At 33.7% G+C, this 20717-nt stretch overlaps 1 protein-coding gene across 3 annotated transcripts in view; it reads right to left on the minus strand.

Annotated features, from left to right (window-relative positions):
* Window positions 1-236: 236 nt before the first annotated feature.
* PTPN12 (protein tyrosine phosphatase non-receptor type 12) overlaps window positions 237-20717 on the minus strand; it is a 79087-nt gene continuing 58606 nt past the window's right edge. For 2 of the 3 annotated variants that reach the window (XM_032484162.1, XM_032484163.1), the window contains 7 exons: window positions 17716-17801; window positions 9499-10478; window positions 5917-5994; window positions 4975-5042; window positions 4011-4041; window positions 1635-1742; window positions 237-1097 (listed from right to left, as the gene is read on the minus strand). In XM_032484162.1, coding sequence (XP_032340053.1) covers window positions 1036-1097; window positions 1635-1742; window positions 4011-4041; window positions 4975-5042; window positions 5917-5994; window positions 9499-10478; window positions 17716-17801 — 1413 coding nt within the window. In that variant the 3' untranslated portion in view covers window positions 237-1035. Of the gene's footprint in view, window positions 1098-1634; window positions 1743-4010; window positions 4042-4974; window positions 5043-5916; window positions 5995-9498; window positions 10479-17715; window positions 17802-20717 lie in introns of those variants that run through there. The other variant, XR_004321606.1, reaches the window with a different exon arrangement.

A 20717-nucleotide genomic window follows, 5' to 3' on the forward strand; every position in this document is an offset into this window, starting at 1 on the left:
GTTTTCCTGGGATCCTCATAGACAATGATGAGAAGGCTGAGAAGGATGTGTAGGGCTGACTCCAGGGTAGGTTAGAATTGCAAAGCCATATTCTTGCAGAAGGTGCTCCCTATTCTTTAGTTAAGAGATTAAACCCCATTCACACTCATGACTTAAAGATAAGACTGAGCTGGCAGCAAGGCAGATATTAAGTCTAATTTCCCACAAATGAGGAATGAAAAACCAAAACAAGTAGGCACTGTAAAAATGTTTTTGTTTTTTTAATGGCAGGTCAAATATCCTGAAACATACATATATTTTGATAGTCTTCTAATCCCAGTTGAGTTCCAATATTAAAGTAACACACACGAGCTAAGAGAATTCAATGGTTCCAAGGCACTTACTGAATCTCCATGACTAGATGAAAACAAGGACAATTAGGATGGACAATTAGACAGTATATAATATAAAAATAACTTTTTGCTTACAATTTACAAAATGTATTATTATTACAATCTTTGATCTCTGATAACCTGCAGTGCTGGCTGCATGAATCCAGCAATTTTAAAATTCAGAAACTATTTTCTAAAACTTCAGGGCAAATAATTTACAAATAAGGTACACAAAGATTTAGACCATGCAGAAATTTCTTACATCTTCTGTTAATAATATTTTATGACTGCAACTTTATCAAATTATATACCTACTTGCCCTGTACATATACAAAATAATGCATACATGATAAAACATTAGCAAAAGAGTAGTCCTTAAACTCAATTTATCATAAAAGTATTACTATATTAACATGTCTACAAGCAGCGTGTAACAGGGTTAAGAGACATTAAGGCAATAATACTTGAAGTTACAAAATAAACCATGTGTAATACTTTTTCCTACATGTAATATAAGGCAGGTAGATGGTCCCAGCAAAAAATACTATGGTAACAATCTACACTGCTGTTAGTCCCACATTTTTAAGATGGAATACTATAAATCTGGCTTTCAGTGGCACTTGAATTTTCCAGTATAATTTAAAGTGTCTTTTAGTTCCCTGAATCATGTCCATTCTGAAGGTGGATCTCTTGGTCCTTTGGGTTTTCCACAGCGATTACCAAAACCTATAATCAAAACACCACAATAATTGGCTAGTGTTCAGAAATATTTTTACACTATTAAACCATGTCTGTAGACATCTTCATTTTGTGGAACAAATAAGTTTCCATATGGGAATTTAGAATTTAAATAAACTCTACAAACCCAAACCAACACTAAATTTGTTCTAGGTAGTTGGAAATAATTGCTTCTTTTATAAAAATAATTCTATCATAATGTAAGAAAAACACCTAAGATATTTTTAGCCTTTACAAAACAAAGATTTGTTTACACACTACATACAGTTTTTTATATTTTAGTTTTAATCTTAGTATAAAACAGAATAAATTATTTTATTTACTTCAGAATTAATTCCAAGCATTGCTGATGGTATAAGTTTTACTCTTGGCAAGTGTCATTTAAGAACCTGAATAAATCATAGCACAGAATTTGATAAACTTTGCCTTAAGGAAATCCTGGAATGATGACAAATAACTCTTATTTCGTTTTTGCCAGCATTAACTACATAATTATAGTTTAAAATTATTTAGCAATCACATTACCAATCTCTGTGGCTTCTGTTGGACTTTCGGATATTTGATCTTTCCTGTTACTCAAAGCAGGTGGACATTCTGTACAAGTCTCTGTATAAATACCTCCTGCTGGATGATCTAAGTGCAAACCAAAACCACTGTTAATCACAATCATGTGTAGCATTATATGGAGAAGAATCTTCTAATGGTTTTAATGTGGGCAGTTAGTTAAAAGAGCAAGTTTTCTCTCTTGGGCATCATAATTTTGGAGGCCCAGATAAATATAAATGTAGGGGTAGTGTATACAGAAATCATGCTAGGGATTTTCATAGGCACTGAGAAATCTGTGGCAAGTACTTTCGCAGTGTGAAATTCTCCTTATGTTCTTAACTTTAACTGCAACTGAAATGCCCTTATGTGGAAATAAATGGCAAATAAGTTCATAGTTTATTAATGGACTTAATATTTGCGCCTAAAGGTAGTAATTCTTTTCTTTTGAAGTTTTAACATTGCTTAAATTTTAAATTACTTATTTAATTACTATTGCATAAGGAAATCAACTACCATGATTCAGTCATTCTTTCACAACCTTTATCACATCCCCTATACCCCTGTAAGGAACTTCTCTGGAAACTTGGAATACAAGTCAAGTAATAGATGATCCCTGCCTTCAGGTGCTTATAGTCTAGACAGGGGTCGGCAAACTTTTTCTGTAAAGGTCTAGAGAATACTTTTAGGCTCTGCAAGCCACATATGGTCTCTGTCACATATTCTTCACAGATTTTTGTTTCTTTGCTTTTATTTTTAAACAACTCTTTAAAAATGCAAAAACCATTTATTGAGTTCCTGGACAGAAGCAGAAAAGAAGCCAAGGGCAGTATCAGGCCTGCGGGATACAGTTTGCCAACCCCTGGTTTAGTAGGAGAGACAGACAAGTACCTTTACTGTTATAGTAGTGTGATAAGTTTTATAATAATGGGGGCAGGGAGGAGAGGGATGTAGATGAAACTAGTGGTGGTGAGGTATTCAGGGTTTAGTCTAAAAGCCTCAGTTTTCTCACTGAAGTAAAAGGTCATCTACTGAAAGAGTAGGTGAGATTGATGATTTTAGAAAAAAATAGATTTTAAAAATTCAAGGAGAACAGTGTACAAACTAGAGCATGTAAGATAACTGAGCAATACTGAGGGCTCAACTGTGGTTGAATACCTAGAACTGTATGTTCAATCTGTAAAACCGAGCGATGTTCTTAGCAGTGTTCAGTAATCCTGAGGGGTAAAATGAAATGGTATGGGAATTGGGAGCAAGACTAGAATGATGGATGATGGTATCTAGATCAAATAGAGAAGAGAAACCAGAAAGGAGTTAATAGGTACTAAGAAAATAAAAGACCCAGGGATCTAGCCATAGCAGCAGTAATATAACATAATAATAATATTACCATTGCTGCCATTTCAGTGCCTACCATGTGCCATGCACTGTGTCTGATACTCTCTATATGATTTAATTTAATTAAATCTCTGGAACAATCCTTTAGTGTAGGTTACTTACTACTATTATCTCCACTTCACAGAGAAGAAAACTGAGGCACAGAAAGATTAGGTAACTTGCCCAAAGCCACATAGTAAGTAAAATGGCAAAAATGGGATTCCAACCCAGGTGGGCTTGACACTAAAGCTTCAGCTCTTTTCCTTACAGCATGCTGCCTCAGGAAAGTAGATAGAGTAGTAAGAGTTTATGAGATGAACGGAGCCCCATTAGGCAAAGATCCAGGAGAGAGCAGCTGAAGGAAAATGGAAGGTAAGGGCACAGATGACAGATAAATTGAGGGAACTGTATAGGCTAGGATGTTTGATGAGCTGCTTACATGGTCACTGATGTGTAAGAATTAATAATAGCTTGACCTATTTTTACTATGGTAATAAAAGTAATATGGCAGAAAAATTTTCTAACTTGGCATCATAACACTGGGTTGATCTAATATAACTTTACTGGCCTTCACAAATGTAAAAGTCCTAAAAGGAAGATTTCCAAAACAACTGATTTTTAGGGACCCAATTCAACCATCTAGGTTAATTTGGGGGCATTTATTTCAAATCATTGTCAAATCTAGACTCTAAATATTTTTAAAAACAACAGAAATAAAATGGATAAAAATATTTAAAAATAATTTCTTCCCCATCAGCCTGTTAACTACTGATACTAAATGCTATTATCTTCCTGATCAATAATAATATCTGGTATAATAATTAATTTGGAAAAATTATACTACATAATTCAAGTTCCAGAAGAGTTATCCTACATATTTTCACATACAGAAATAATCAAATAAACAGCATACACCATGAGACTTTTTTATAGAAGTTAATCTATATAATCTGTAGCAAAAAGGAATACGATCCAACTTACCACATGTTTCACTTCCAGAGGTTGTCAAGCCCTATAAGGAAGACATTTAATAGCTATTACAATACATCCCTTTCATGTACAAATAATAGAAAATTTGATCTGTTGTAAGGATATATCCCAATAAATCAAAGTCTATCAAGATTCTCAGCATCAAAGGAAAAGAAAACAATGGTGTTTTCAATTAGGGTTAAAAATTTTCAATGTTATGGTGTTTTTACTGGGAGTAAAAGGACAGAAGAATTCCTTTTTCCTTCTGGATAAAAACTGAAAATTCAAGAGTTACTACACAAAGGAACACAATTGCATTTTGCCAGCCCTCTACCATACTCATCAAATTATGGTATCATTGCTTGTAAGACATAGTATCATTATTAGGTTACTAATACTTTATGTGCCAATTAAAGTGTATCACAATGCTTTTTAATCAATTTTAAGATATACCCCAATTTCAGAGTTAATAATGTGAGGGAGATAGGAAAAAACATTAATGTTGATGAAAAACTGTATTTCCCATGGTTAAAATAGTTACCTACCAAAATATTTCCTGAAAGTGAAAGAAAGCCTCATCTGACCAGAAAAACCAAACAGAAAGACAATATACCTAGTGTCATAATGAGAAGAACTAAGTCTAGGAAAGTACTATGACCCTGAAAATAATAACTCCTGTTCCATTCATACCTCCAAAATGATTTGGAACAAAGCATAATTTAAAAATCTCAAAAGCAGCTTGGGAAAATAACACTCTGCAGTGACGGTCATATGTAGATCATGATGCCCTTTAAAAATAGTTTAGATCTCATATTTTAATAGGCTTTCCATCTAAAATTGTAGCATAAGAAATGCTTATCAAAAATTATATTTAATAGTCTTAAGGTAACAGTTACTGTAACAATCAACTGTAAGATAAATTAACAAAAGAACAAAAATACTGAGCTATAGCTGTTCCAATTCCAAAAGGACTCACTTTAGGGTTTTTTTGTTCAGACTGTTCCTGATTTTGAAGTTCACTCCACTCAGATCTTACAGGTGTATCTGAGAAAAATGAAATCTTACAATTAAAATTAACGTCTTTAATTCTTGAAACCTTTTCATTTAAGTAATATACAAAAACAGATCCCATATAGACTTTTTGAAACTATCACTTCCATAAAAAAATTTTCTAGTTTTCTATTAAAGAAAATCCCTTTAAGTTTCCTTCCTTAAAATTATTCAATTCTCGGAGTTCACTATAAACACACTGTAATCTATAGATATGACAAGTTTAGACTCATTTATTTAGTATTAGTGAAATATATGGCTTCACTGTTTTTAACATTGTTAAAATCAGTTAAAATTAGTAAAATATTGGTAAAATGCAACTCAGATAAGACTAGTGAGCACTTCCTCTGAGCATGAGACACTGTAAATATACTAAAGCTGTTTCTGTACTCTTTTTTGGGACAGGAAGGAGGAGAAATACATTAATGTCCTAAAATATGATCACTTTCTCCCATTCTCACTGGTAACTCTTGTGACCGAAAGTGTCCATCAATTAACAGCACTGAGTGATGCCTGCCTTCAACCGAATTTAAATACTTACTTACCCAAACTGTCACCAAGTGAAGCAATTAATATCTTTTCATAAATAAGTGCTATTTTTAATGAATGAAAAGATAATAAATTGCATGCAGTTATAATTGCATTTCACTGAATTATAGGATTTAACATAAATGAAGCCATTAGCAAATAAAAAATACCATTTTAAAGTATTTTTTCAAGCAAGGAATTAAAAAGATTTGTCAATATCAACTCAAATCTGTTTTTGAATTTAATTACATAGCTCAGCAGCAACTAGATTAACATCAGCCATGTTTCTCAGAGTTTATTATTACAGTATGAAATATGTAAAATCAGAAGAGACACTCACTATGTTCACTTGCTAATACAAAAGATTCAGGAGTTCTTTCAGGTAGGGGAGGAGGTGAATCTTCATTAACATCCACATCTATATTAAAAACATGAAATTCAGACAAATTATGAACTTGTTAAAAAATATTAACTAATTACAAAATGAACTTATCTAAGCAAAATAAGAGCTTTCTTGATATTTGAAAAAATCATTGCCACAAATATATGAGAACCAGTTTTTAAAAATGCAAAAAATAAACAAGATATCTTTACCACTCCACTTGTAATAAAGAATTATGAAGCTTATTGAACCAAAAATGAACTCCATCACTGCTGCAGAGAGAAAATGACTCTCCCATGACTTTCCTGCAGGCATTAATCACACTGTCCTCTGAGTCGGAAAGCATCTTCAGCAGAGAAGCCAGCAGGGAAGTGCCTGCTCTTCTGGGCTTGCTGATGATGCTTGGAGTCCACAAAGGAAAGCTATGGCATTTGACTTAAGTGAGTGTTTCCCAAACTATAATCAACTGCTTAACTTCTTTTATGACTATTGCCATACTGTGGACCATATGTCCTATTTTTAAAAATCCCACTCATTTTTAACTATATAGTTCAGTCATGTTGTAAACAATGACTACAATAACAAATTTAAAGTGCTAGTTATTTTTCAAATACATATAAAAATATAATCATTAGAATTTTTTGAATGTTCATTTATTGCCTAAAATCTTGTGAATAATGGCACATGATCGTACCTTGAGAATACTGACTGAAAGCTATATAAAAGCTTTTCACCAGTAAAAACAAATGCATTATCTTTCCAAGAGCTAATTTAAGTAATCCTTAGTAGTCAGAGCCTTATTATGGCATAAAGTGAATGAGAGTACTAGATCCTCTGAAGTTTCACTGGAGGTAGAAAAAGAAAATACAAGGATACAGTTCTGTGTGTGGACCCTCAGGTTAGGGAGCGTGGGGCAAAGAAAGGAAGATGTGAGGATCCTATATTATTTTTTCTGGGTGTTGACAACTGTTCTCTTAAAAAAATGAACAATCTTGCCTTGATACTTTGCTGTTTTACCACATTTAATAGGCTTTGCATTAAAAAGAGATTGAAAATCAAGTAAAGCTGTTTCAATTTTCAACAAGCACTGCAATTTTCAACAAGCTTGAGCCAGGTATGATTGCTTTTGTCCCTCGTACATTTATTTAGTTGAAGACACAAGAAAATAAAGCTTCTAGGTCCTGCTGAGAGAAGACTTCAAGTCCAGTACTTTGTATCTATATAAACTATCTTGAGTACTGGAACTCTCTCTTGTATATAAAGTTAAGCCACTAAAGAACTATCTACCTTATCTGGTAGTAACTAACAGTCTGAGCAATACTTCCCTTTGCCCTTTTGTTACTAACAGCTCACAGTGAAGAGATGGCAATTGGAAGAAAGGGATGCATAATCTTGGCATTGTCGTGCCATTTCATAATTAAATGAACAAATCAGGAAGGGCAGTCTTGCTTGTTTACATTAAGTATCAAATATCTCGTCTGCTATAACAATCCTCACTCTTAAAGACTTTATTTTCTAACTATGGCTTTTGCTCCTCAACTTCGTAGATCTTTGGGTTGCTCCTCAACTTCATAGATCTTTGGGTTGCCTTTTCTAAAACTTCTGTTTTAGAGGTTACCTAGAGACTGCACACTTTTCACAGGCTTTTGTAAATCATACACTTTATGGAAGCCTCGTGTAGCCAAGTTTCAGAAATCTTTCAGGAGGCCTGAGTCAATACTATAATCAGAATGCATAGCCAGGAATTTTTTTCAGGCAGTAGCCTATGTAAAAGGTAGTTTTAGGTATCAAAATTATTCCACAACAAATTCTAAAACAAACAAGCAAACAATACTCTAATCCTTGTGCCAGTGGTTCCTCTACAAGGTAAATAATTAATAACATTAAAAATAGGACTGCTTGTAGTTATGTTACAACACAGAACACTTACACAGGAAAATCTCTGTTAATACTGAACTCATTTAGCATAGTTAGGGTAGGGTGAAAAGAAATCAGAAATCACATTTACAGCTATCTTTGCTTCGAAATAAATATAAAATGGAGAGAACAGAAGTGAGCTGGTATATAGTAGGGTGCTTTCAACTATTAAGACTGCACAGTATGTGGTATTTTAAAGGATCCCTTTCTGTTATCACCAAGACTGGTCATGTGGCAGTACTTATAATGAGCATATCATATCATGAATCCTTCCTTGTCCTCACCAAATTCTATTTCTAGTAATGGTTTAAAAAATATATTTCCTAGATATAAAACATATGCCTGATATAGTAAAAAAGCCCAAAATGAAAATTTTTTATCTACACATTTTCTTGTATAATTACAACTTGACAGTTATTTTCAAACTCTGAAGTAGAGGAAGAAAAAAAAATTAACAATTTTAAATTATGCCAAACTGGTAATGTAGTATTTATTGTGGCAACCATTAACTTCTGAAGAGCCTTCAAATAAAACATAGAAGAATCAACAAAACAGAATCCTGTAAATTTTAAAAACTAGCTTAGACTGTCATCTACTCTACTAGATACATTCTCAAGGTAAAAAATAAATAAATAAAGTACGTGTGAGTTGAGCAAAATAAAGGTACCACAGTATGGGTGGTACTTAATGGGTCAGAAATAGAAAAAGTCATCTTTCAAGTTCAGTACTTATTTCGCCTGCATGTTATAAATACCAGCCTGTATGTGTCACTACCAAAGTTCACTGACAAATGAAAGACTACTGATAATCAATCTATCAGTAAATAGCTTTTGTGTTTATACATTTGCTCTCAACTTTATAGTCTATTTGAGATGGTAGCCATGGTAATTTTTAGCAGATTATAAAGAGAAGTTTCAGAACCAATAACACATCTTGGGAAATGAGGGCATGCTTTATCCTGAAATGCTTAGATTGCTTAAAGAAGAGAGTCATTAATTAAATAGCATTAGCACTGAGAACTAGGTATGTAAATACCCCATTTACTACCAACTGAATTAAACTTCCCATATTCTGCTGAGTAGCTGCAATATTGCTTTTTGGCTAAACCTAGGGTTGAAAGGAGCTTTTTTTTTTACAAGCATTTGTGAAGAGAATTTTAAAAAGGTATTTTCTAGTTAAAAGAGCATAAAAAGGTAATGAAATAGATGTTTGTAATATATATATGGGTGAAATTAAATGGCCAGTCAAGCCACTTGACAACATTTGTGTCACTGTCACTTTAAGTAATTTTATCTTCCCTAAATTATTTCTAATTATTCAGTCATATAAATTTCTGACCCATATAAATACTAAGAGCTGTAAGATATAAGAAGAGAAAATTTTCAGTTACAACAATTGAAATATTTTGGAAACACAAAATCCAGTAATGCCATGTGGCCAAACTAAGTAAGTTAACAATAAAAGCTTACTTTAAAAAAAACAGTATCGATAATAATGAAATTTTGCCACAGGTTCTGCAGTAAAGTGTGGAATAAACCATAATGAATTAATATAGCTAAAGTGCTTAGAACAGTGACTGGCACATAGTAAAAATATTTAAGTGTTAGATACTATTATTATTACCTTTTTCAGCACCTGAATGTATTGTTCCTGCTATATCATGTCTAGCAATGGACATTGGTAATACTTTCCTTGTAGAAATGCTTTCAGTACTAGTGGCAGCAGAAACAGTGGCACTTGCTGTTGAAATATTGGTTTTATTCTTGGTCACAGCCTCATCAGAGTTCCTTTCATCCGAGTCCGAGTCGTCAGAGTGAAGAGGATTAGTAAAACTGAGGGGTGCTCTGAGTAGAGGGGAACTGTTATGATCCACAAGATCATGGGTTTCAACTTGTGCTGTGGGGCTTGGTGTTAAACTCACAGTTTTTGTTGTTTCACACTGGAGATCTGAGGATTTGCCTTCAGATGAATTGGGCATGTGTGGGGTATTTTCAGGTCCATGAAATGACCACGTTACTTGTCCTTTCTCATCAAGAGGCAAGCGGTCTGGCCTTGGAGGTGTGTCTGAATTCTTCTGTGCTTCTTCTGGTGGAATAACTGGGGCTATACTTGATTGTGTTGCACTGCAGTCCACACAAGAATTCTGAGAAATAACATCAACTTTTAGATCCCTTGAACTCAATTCCTGTGACTTGGAGATTTTATCAATTATACAAGGTGAAGCTGAAGCTGATTTAATTTTAATTGCATGTCCCCTATTCAAGAGCGTGTTCCCATCAAAACTTTTTGGTCCCTCTTGGAGAGGGACCTTCTTAATCTCAAAACTTAAATTTCGCTCCAATTTTTTATCTATCTGTTCAATAGTTGATTCATTTTTCCCTATTAGTTCTGATGATTTACTATAGTTTCTGTTGAGGTCTGTTGAATGTTGTTCTGATGACACCATGTGCAACACTGGCTTTGGATGGTATCTGTCATTGTCCTGCCACACTGTAGTGACTGTTGGAAAAGCTGAGGGGGGAGAAGGTGTCAAGATGGGTGGTACTGGGTGAGGTTCCGGAGGCTGCAGTATTTCTTCCTTAGCATCCCCTTCTACAAGGCAACTGAAAAACATTGAGGAAAGAGTATTGTAAGAAGGGTCATCCTTTTAAAAAAATAAGTTGATAGGGAACAGTTATGTAGCTAAGTCTATTATATTAAAAGTCAGTAAAGTCTGGTTATGAATAAAAATTAGCAAAACTAAGAAATTTAACGTTTAACAAGGTAGTAATACATGTACATTGTTTAAATAAGTCAATACAAGAATTTTAATAAAAACCCAACAGTCACCTCCCATAGCCATCCAGTTACCGAGACATCGAGTTTCAGCTTTTTAAAAACAGCTGCTTATAAGATTTATCTTTATATTTCAAAATGCATAAAACTGTTATTACCTGATCTTTCTACTTCATAATTCTCTACTTCCTTCCTACTATGTAAATGTCTTCTCCATCTTCCCAATACTTTTATATTATAATTTTTGGTTAGTGCAATCTTACGACTATAGTTATTACTCATACTGATGATACCATGATTTCCTATATTTTCTTATACAACTCTTGTTTTTCCCTAATAACTGCCCTGGGTTTCCTATGTATCATCAGTAATCCAGTCCTTCTTCAAACTTACCTGCAGATTTGTACACCTCCTCTCAATTGGTCAAGCATACCAGGTAACCATCAATACCACAGACATCCCTCTTAGAAACTTGAGCCTCCTGCTCCAGTGTGGACCACTGTCTCCTGAGGTCACCACAGAGCTGATATTCTCTCCTGTATCAGACTCTTCCTGTTTCCCAGGCCCCATCTTCCTTTTTCTAGATACATTCCTTTGATTTAGTGGGTTATATCTCCCCGTTGCTTAAGGACTATACAGAGGAAACAAATTTCTTGAGGCCTGTACATTTGAGTATTATAGTTTCAAGGTTATTGACTTTTGGAAAAAGTATATTAATTCTAGAGTATAGATAATTTTCCTTCAGAATTTTATAATTCTGATTCCTGTTCCTTTGAATACTGGCTGTTTTTTCTCTCTCTTGGACCTTTTAGGTTCTTTTTTATTCTTGATATTCTACAATCTCATTGTGTAACTTTTTTTAATCCAGTGTATTACAATTTTTTAATGCATTACATTGAGAACTTTCTATGAAAGCTAATTAAAGTTAATATTAGATACTTACTTCTTTGCTAATTTCTTCTTTTCCACTCTCCTTCCAGGCCGTATTAGCTTTAGATATAATAATTATTATTATGTGACGGACCTCCTATTTTGATTCTCTAATTTCTTTATCTTCTCTCCTATTTTCTCTATTTGTCCATTCTCTTGGGAGATTTCCTTGACTATCTTCCAGCCTTCTTTAATTAAAATTAAATTTTAAGTTTTAAAACTTATGCTATTATATTTTTAATTCCCAAGATCTTTTTATTTATTATGACCCAGTTCTTATTTCATGGTTGCAGTATTTCCTACTTCCTGAGAAAAATGGACAGTTTTCCCCACCTCATCTTTTTTCTACTGTGTGTTGTCTCCATTTCCTCCGTGTTCCTTTTATTCCTGCTTATTTGGATCCGTCTTTCATGTTAGAGGCTTTGTCAAATGTCTGATAATTCCTGGTTCTGTTCATTTGTTAGGAATGGAACATTTTAAATGACTGAAAGATGTGTACGTAATTGTCAGGGGGAGGGCTTGTGGCTCTGTGGTCATCTCACTGCTTGGTGACTGAATATAGCCCTTGCAATATCATTGGTGGGCCACAACCATCAATAAATAACTGTAGATTTCCTCTCTTGGGCTGGTTAGTTTTTCAAAAGAGGGATTCTGTCTCCCACCTTAAGTGGCTGCTAGTATCCTGGGAGCCAAACAAGGGCTGAGAACAAGGGAGCTGGAGGAATCAGCATGCAGATTCCTGCTTTCAGTAAGGCACTAACAACCCCACCATCAGTTGGACCTGATGTTCCAAATCCAGATACGTCCAGGTTCAACCACTCCAGAGTAAATCCCTCCTACTATGTATCCAGGCTTGGAAGAAGCTGTCAACTGCTTGCTCAATTCAACGGAAGGAATCTGGGGTTCTAAACATTCTTTATAGAGACATTCTAGGACTCTTCTGATCTTCAGTTCTATCCTATATACCAGTCTTAAGAGGGACCTCCAATTTCTGGGCCATTCTGGGGGTTCTTTGAATAGAATCATCTTGCTGCTTCTTGGCTTTACTCACCCACAGAAAAGCAAGTTTTAGCTTTTTCTGTTCTGTTAAGTCCCTTTTCATGGGTCAGTGTACTTTCCACTTTCCAAAATTTTGTCAAAATCTAATTTGCTGCCATTTCCTCTTCAATTTTCTGGCTTTTAAACTTTTTAATTTTTATATTCCTTCACTATAATTATAGGAAGTTTAGGGAGGGACCAGAATTAAATATATTTAAACTGCCTACCTAACCAACAGTCTTGTAAACTATTTTACTGCTTTTAGAAGCAGTAGTCTGTACATGATGTTGATATGTACATAGTAAATAAATTCTTGGCTACTCACATTTTAAAAATAGCTTTATGGAGGTATAGTGGATATACAAAAACCTGCACATATTTAATGTATACAATTTGATGAGTTCGAACATATACATATACTATCACCACAATCAAGGTAATAAACATTTCCATCACCTCCAAAAGTTTTCTCATGTCCCTTTGTGGTTCTTTTGGCTAGTCAAATTTGATTGATCATTACACTAACAGACTTTCCCCTTATCCTTCCTGAAGGTTTGTTGAAATAGGCTTAAAACACTTTTATAGCACTTTGATGTGCACAAAAATTATAAGCCCAGTCACAAAAAACATATGCTACATACTGACTTTCCACTATAGTATTCAACATTCATATTTTCACTAGGTATTCTGATGGAAAAAAATTCCCCTGACTAAATATAATATGACTTGCATCATTCTGATTGTAAATATTGTTCTTAATTTCATCTGTTCGGAGGAAGGCATTTTTCACTTCAAAAACAAAACACAACATTCAAGACCTACCACTTGCCAGGCATTACTACTAGAAGAAGACAGAACAATGAACACAATAGTTTGGGTCCCTAAGGAGTATAGAGTAATAGTGTAAAATAAGGCTAAAAAAGTAAGTTGGAACCATACTGTGACGGCCCAGATTTTTCACAGTAAGAAGTTTGGACTTTATAATATAGAAATTTTACATTTAATTTGTATGACCAGATCTTAAAATTAGTGGACTATAACTTTTGTTTCAAACTGATGTTTTATAGAAACTCAGAAAACTACTTTCCTTATAATAATTTAGGCTGGATTTTATGTAGGGTGGAAAGATTATGGCGGTGCAGGAAATGACAACCAAAATATTAGAACATAACTTTTTTTTTACCAAATTTTTTTTTTCAGGCAAGGGGTAGGTAATTAGGTTTATCTGTTTACCTACTTTTAGTGGAGGCACTGGGGATTGAACCCAGGACCTCATGCAGGCTAAGCACACACTCTACCACTGAGTTATATACCCTCCCACAAGAACATAATATTTTAAAAACAAAAAACCTTCACTACTATCCTTTCTTCTAGGGAGGTAATACCATATAATGAAAAAAGCAATGGACTAGAAGATAACAGATGTGTGTTCTTAGTTGAACTCTGCTAGCCAATGCAGGTCAGCACCTTTGGGAACAGTCTATATTGACATCCATGTGATCGAGATTACTATAAAAATTACTGGATTCTCTACATCACTAATCACTTTGACATTGACTATCTACAGAATGAACAGAGAATACATGATGATCTAAAAAAGGAAGATGAGAAAACATAGGAAATCAGAGAACTACAGTAAGCACGCTAAAATCTTCCCGTATTAATCTTAAAAAAAATGCCAATTTGGAATGATTATTTAGAACTTGAAAATTTTAAGTGGTCAAATTAATCAATCTTGTCCTTTGTGATTTCCTTTATGTCTTCTATTATATCCCCTTCTACAAGTGTATCAAACATTAAATTATATTCTATGTTTCAATGATTTGACCTTTTATATTTAATTTATTTAAATATCTGAAGCTTACTTTGGTATTTGGTGTGATCCAAGGATCTAAATATATTTTCCCCCAAATGGTTAATAATATTAGAACATCACTTAATAAATAACCCTCTTCTTTTTTCCTACTTAGTATATGTTAGACTAATTCATTACAGGATCTATTCCTTAGCTGCTTTTTCAACTCCATCAACTGATATATTCTTATACCACTAACAGACTGTTTTAAATATAGCTTTATAATTTTAAAAGTGTTGCTCCTTGCTCATCATTACTTTCATCCTAAGTTTTCTTTGGTATTTTTGCCTCTTTATTCTCACAAATGAAATTTAACACTATATTGTCAGGTTCAGAAAAAATTCCTTTGGTCTTCTCATTTGAACTGCATCAAATTTAAAAAGAATTGGTATTTACATATCATTGAAAAACGGTAAATTACATTTAACTTTCCCAACTAAGAATACTTAATTTTTGTCATTAATACAAATGAATACATTTCTATCTAAGGTTCTGCTTTTTAAGGTTATTTCCAGATGTTTTATATTTTGAAGGGGATCTCTTTTTTAATCTTTTCTCTGCCAGATACAAAACTTGTCTCCTTCATGGCCTCTATAATGCCACTGTTTCCTGGTTTTCCTTTATCCCTTGGTTGCCTCTTACTTCTTCCTTTCTTCCTTCCTTCCTTCCTCCCTTTCTTTCTTCCTTCCTTCTTCTTTCCTTCCTTTCTTTCTTCCTCCCTTTCTCTCTCTCTCTCTTCCTTCCTTCCTTTCTTTTTCTTTCTTCCTCCCTTCCCCTCTCTGTCTCTGTCTCTCTCTTTCTTTTACAGCTTTCTTTTAGTTTGCTCTTCACAAATCTTGGTGCTTACCAGGGGTCACTCCTTGGTACTTCATGATACTGTACCCAACATGTGAAAGATTTATTCATGTCCAAGTTTTCTATATAAGCTATATAGAGAGTCCTCAGTAAACCTAGGTATCAAAATGTCTAAAACAGAACCACTTTCTGTCTTTCTCTCAATCCTATTCCAACTTAAATTTGTTTGAAGTGAGAGGCCTTAGGAGCATCAAGTGTACCGTCACTGTCTCTGAAATATTTATAAATAAAGAAAATTTACTAAGGTGTCCTTTTTTGTCTCCGTAGTAAATTTGTTGACTGTTTATAGAAATAACTAACAAAGTATACTTCCAGAATGCTGGTGTCAGTGAAAAAATACTGAGAGTTGTATTAGTTTAACGAAATACGTATTAAAAATAGAAAATGAAATCTGCTATTCAAAATCTACAATGATTTCTTTAAGTATTTATAAACCAGAATCTTATGACTGACTCAATCTAATACAACAAACATGAGCCTTCCTCTCTAGTTACTTCTCCAGTAATTCCAAAGTACTTACTCTAAATAACTGATTAACTTGCTTACTGTCACCATAATGAAAAATATACTGTTTGATAAGATTTACTTTATATGAATCTTACACTCTTGTGATTTTATTTTCATTTAGCAAGGTATTCTTTGTGGAATATAATAAAATTCTGCCATTTGACTCTATTGCATGAATAAGTAAAAAGATAATCTAAGCTTGTAATATAAAATCACATACATATAAAAATTTGAGCACATAATCCCCAAATAAAATCCTGGCACATAAGCTGAATGAACATTTTTCTGTTAATACTCATTTGCTACTTCTTTAACAAGAGCCAAACTTTGGAAAAGGTATATGAGAAAGGTTTAAAATTCAGAACATTCTACTCTTTTTTTTTTTGATTCAAAATTAGGAAAAGGGTACCACTATTTGTTGTTGGAGGTAAATGACCATATAAATCACACACATCAGTGTACACTTTGAGAACCTCTACATTGGCTCAACCTCAAAAACCAATTTAAAAGATATTAGGGTAGCAAAAATGTTTCTTAATTTCCTTTAAGGTCATTATAGTTTCTGTTAGGACTCTACAGAACACATATGGGGGACAAAGAAATTAGAAGACTAACAGTTTATAGGTTTTAACTGGTTACCTTCCACAGTAAATACCAAAGTGGAAATCAAACAGGAAAGAACTACTGGGAAGTGTTAGCACCCAGTTAACACCCTGAGCATTTAGATGCTGAGACCTAGACCCTACATAGGCTTTCTGATCTTCCTTAGAGAAGTGTGCAAAAAGCCATGCCAGAGACTATAAAAGCTACTACATCTTGCCTTAGTTATTGAGGGAATTGTAGGTTTTTTTTCTTTTGTGTAGAGGGATGATCTCATTAAGGTGCAGCAACTCAATGCCAAGACACAACCATAGTCACCTTATCCAACTTTAGAGAACTGCTATCAGACTTCTAAAGGGAAAGAATTGATGAATACCTATATAATACCTACTCTGAGGGAAGGTCAATCTGTTTAGGCAGATCTATGTTCAAGACAAGACATAATATAAATCATTCTATAGTTTTATTATAGATCATCTACTGTGCCTCCTTTTAAAAATAATTCAATAACTCAATCTTAACATCATATTATAATGGGAAAACCAACATTTAATGAAAACGAAGTATATGCCAGGTCTTAAAAGTAGCATTTTCACATACTTTATTTTATTTAATCCTTAGGACAATACTTAAAGAAAAATAATCCCCTAAGGATCAAATAAGTTAAGTGAGTTACTCATGACTTTAGAGCTAATAAGTGGCTGAAAAGGATTTGAAACTAAATCATTTTGACTCTATCTGTATTCTTTCCATACTACCATCTAACTGACTTAGCATCTACCCTGAAAGAAAAAGGAAGAAAGGGGGACAGGAATATACGTTGCTTTAACTATTAAAAATGAGCTTGGTATGAAAGTAAGAAAATGTAGAAGAAATAAACTCATCTTTACTAGTAATGTTATTAATCATCTTCACATAACTTCTTCAATATGTATACAATTTTTGACAATCATATTACATGTTCAGTCATTATGAGAAAATTGAAATCTTTAGAGTAGCTAAATTTTTAGCTGTACCACAGACCGAAAGATGAGCTATAGGCAATTCATAGTTATGCTCACTGTTCTGGTATAGTATACTACTGAAATTTTATCCAAATTGAAAAGAATTTTTTACAGTACACCAGTAAAAAGAATCAGTTGCCATACATATGCTACATACTAAACAAAAGAATGATAATAAATATTTTTTAAAGACCCTCAGAAACAGTCAGAATTTTTTATTTTAGTAACAGTGAGTAAAATAAAGTATCCTTTCTAAGAAAATGTGACGTACAATACCTGCGGGTCCTTGGTGGTTTTGGAGGGGGAGAATCTTGTTTGTCAGAATCTATGGAGCTGACCATATGTTCGGTGTTAATTTCATTCTGCCAAGGGAAGAAACCAACAGAATGAGTCTTAAGTCCTTCACCTTTCCCAGACTTTTTTAGGACTCCTACTGCTATCTAGTACTTTTAAATAGGTCCCAGAATTCATTTTAATCATTTCTTGCCCTGCCATCCCTCTGTTACCAGAGAATGCCCTATTCTATTAAGGCATGTAGCCCCTATATCACTGCCGAACCAAATGGACCCAAAGAAGGCAGGAAGACCCCATCCAGGAATAGCCTTGATTCTTGCTGGTTACATGACTAGTGAAATCATTAACAAGGATGATCCAGAGTCAATATAGCTGTAAGAATCTTAGGTTGTATTTAGGATTGTGAATAGAGGAGATATGAAATTACCATATAAAACATTGCCCTGAATTAGATTCAGCCTCAGAAAGTACCTCATTTTTATCTGGCTAGGCTATGTTAATTCTAGGCCAGAAGACAAGAATGATTTTCACCCTTGCCTACATCTCAGGTAATTTTATTATTTTATATTTTATATATATATATAAAAGCCATATTTGCAAATACTATGATCAGCTAAAGAACTCTGAAAGTGCAGCTGACTTTTTCTTTTAATCAAAAGACACTTCTATCATGTCTATCATGGCAGCTTGTTTGTCTATATAACTATTTCTTGCCAATGTCCTTTTTAACTCACTACTCTTAACAAAAGAAAACAGAAACCTCAACTTTCCAGCAATTTTAATACACCCTGACTCCTAATATCAGATGCATTAGAAGTCTTAACAACTTATTATATATCTTGTTTTGACCAAAACAAGAGTTACATTATGCAGCTAAAAGATTTCATCCCCTACCAAAACAGGCAGCTGTTGCAGGGATATCTGCTATAGGTAGGGTGATCATATAATTTATTGTCCAAATCAGGGCTTTTACACCTAGACAAGTATAAACTGGTTTTGCCTCAGTTAAATCAGGACTTTTGGTTACCACATTTTTAGATCCCCAGATATTACCAGAATTTAGACTTTTTGCATCATAAAGACTCCTTTCACATATTAATGATTCATTTATTATTCCTATTAATTAAACAATCATACTCCCATAATAACACTCATTAATATTTCTGTCTCAAAATCTATAAAAATTCTCATTAAATAGGTTAAATAAAGATTACAGGTAAACCACATGAAACTACTTCTACTGAACTGTTTCTAACCTACAAAAACACAGTAATTTTTCATAATACAACATGAACAGCCTCATGTCTTGTCAAGTCAGGTTTTGCTGCTAAATAAGTATAATACCAAACACACATACACACATGCACACACACACAGAAACCAACCATAGCTTTTCAGAGCATTTTAGATTTTGGAACAGCAGGTAAGGAAGGCACTGTGGATCTATATATAAAAGGCACTGAACAGTAAGCACTGGAGAAGATATAAAAATGTAAAAGACACAGTACTTAACTTCAAGAACTGTATAGTCTGGTAATATAATCAAACAAAAAAGTTAAAAGAGTAATCATAAAACCATGAAGTGGTAAAACCAGTACACTGAAGCTATGAAATCAGGGAAAGGAGATTTATAAATGAGAATATTGAGGACATAGTTGAGAAGATATTAAGAAGTTGAGAATATTAAGGTAGCATATAGAATGGCATTAAGGGATGGATAAGAGTTTGACAAATGAAAAAGAGCAGAAGATGGAAGCATGGAACAGGGAGGAAGGGGACAAGGACAAAGTAAGTGTATTTGCAGGCAAATGACCACCTGTGACAAAGGAAAGAAGCTGTCATGAAGGATTCCCCATTCCCGGTAAATGAGAGAATGGTGGAGCCATAAACAGAAAGGGCTGAAAGATGAAAAGAACTTCTGGAGGAGGTTTACTTTTTGAGCATGTTGAATTTCATGTGATTAAAGGCATCAATGTGGCAATGTAGAAGTGCAACTTAGAGACTCACTGCTCACAGAGCATGAACAAAACCTCCTAGTCACTGGACTTCCAGAACAGAACAATGAACTTCTTAGATTCCTAGTTTTCGCCTACAATAATGTTTGCTGTAATTTTAAGTCTTCTGATCCTCTTATATTTACAGCTTTTGTCCCCACATTTATTCCACTGTGTACAGCTCTTTGGCTACTTTTATTACCAGTTAAAACAATCACCAACTTTTGAAGCTGAAAGGAATTTTAGAAATTAAATAATCTACTGGAGATTAGGTTCTAGTGTATTATCTTGTTTCAAGCAGAGCTAGCTAAAGTTACTTTTTTTTAACCTTTTGATCACCTTCACCCATTCTGCTAAAGCTATTTTGTGTATTAATATTTCCACATAACAGATCTCTGTCAAGGGACACGAAAGAAAAAATCAGAACCTAATTATCAAATACTTAAGGATATATTATCAGCTGGAGAACAAAATAAATATTAAAACAAAGTGCTTTAAAAATAAACATTAGAGGAAAAAAGATTCAGGATACAATAAAATCAAATCTAAAATGCACAACACAAGCATAACAAAAGGAACATAACACAAACTATCGTTCCTGTTATTCAGTCATCCTAGAATTGAAAATCCTGGTGTTGATTATTGATGGTGGTATCGTTTATGTACAAGGTAAAAAGGCATGTGTGCATACCTTGCTTACTGAGGTGTTTCTAAATCCCAAGTCAATAAGCTACTGGATTCCAAAATAAATTTTCCCTTTAGAGCTCCTCCCTGGGAAGTGATTTTAGTTATAATACTTCTGACAAATAACATTTATTATAGAGTCATATTGCTGATTAGTATTTCAAACTAAAATTTCTATAAAAGTAATTCTGGAATATAAGAGCTTGTTTTAAGAGCTTTTTAAAAAATTCCTTAACTTCTAAATTAAGTTTTCAGAGATATAATAAATGGAGATTTATAATTCTTTCTCACAGCACAGGTTCAGAA

The sequence above is a fragment of the Camelus ferus genome, chromosome 7, assembly GCF_009834535.1.
Source record: "Camelus ferus isolate YT-003-E chromosome 7, BCGSAC_Cfer_1.0, whole genome shotgun sequence".
NCBI lineage: Eukaryota > Metazoa > Chordata > Mammalia > Artiodactyla > Camelidae > Camelus > Camelus ferus.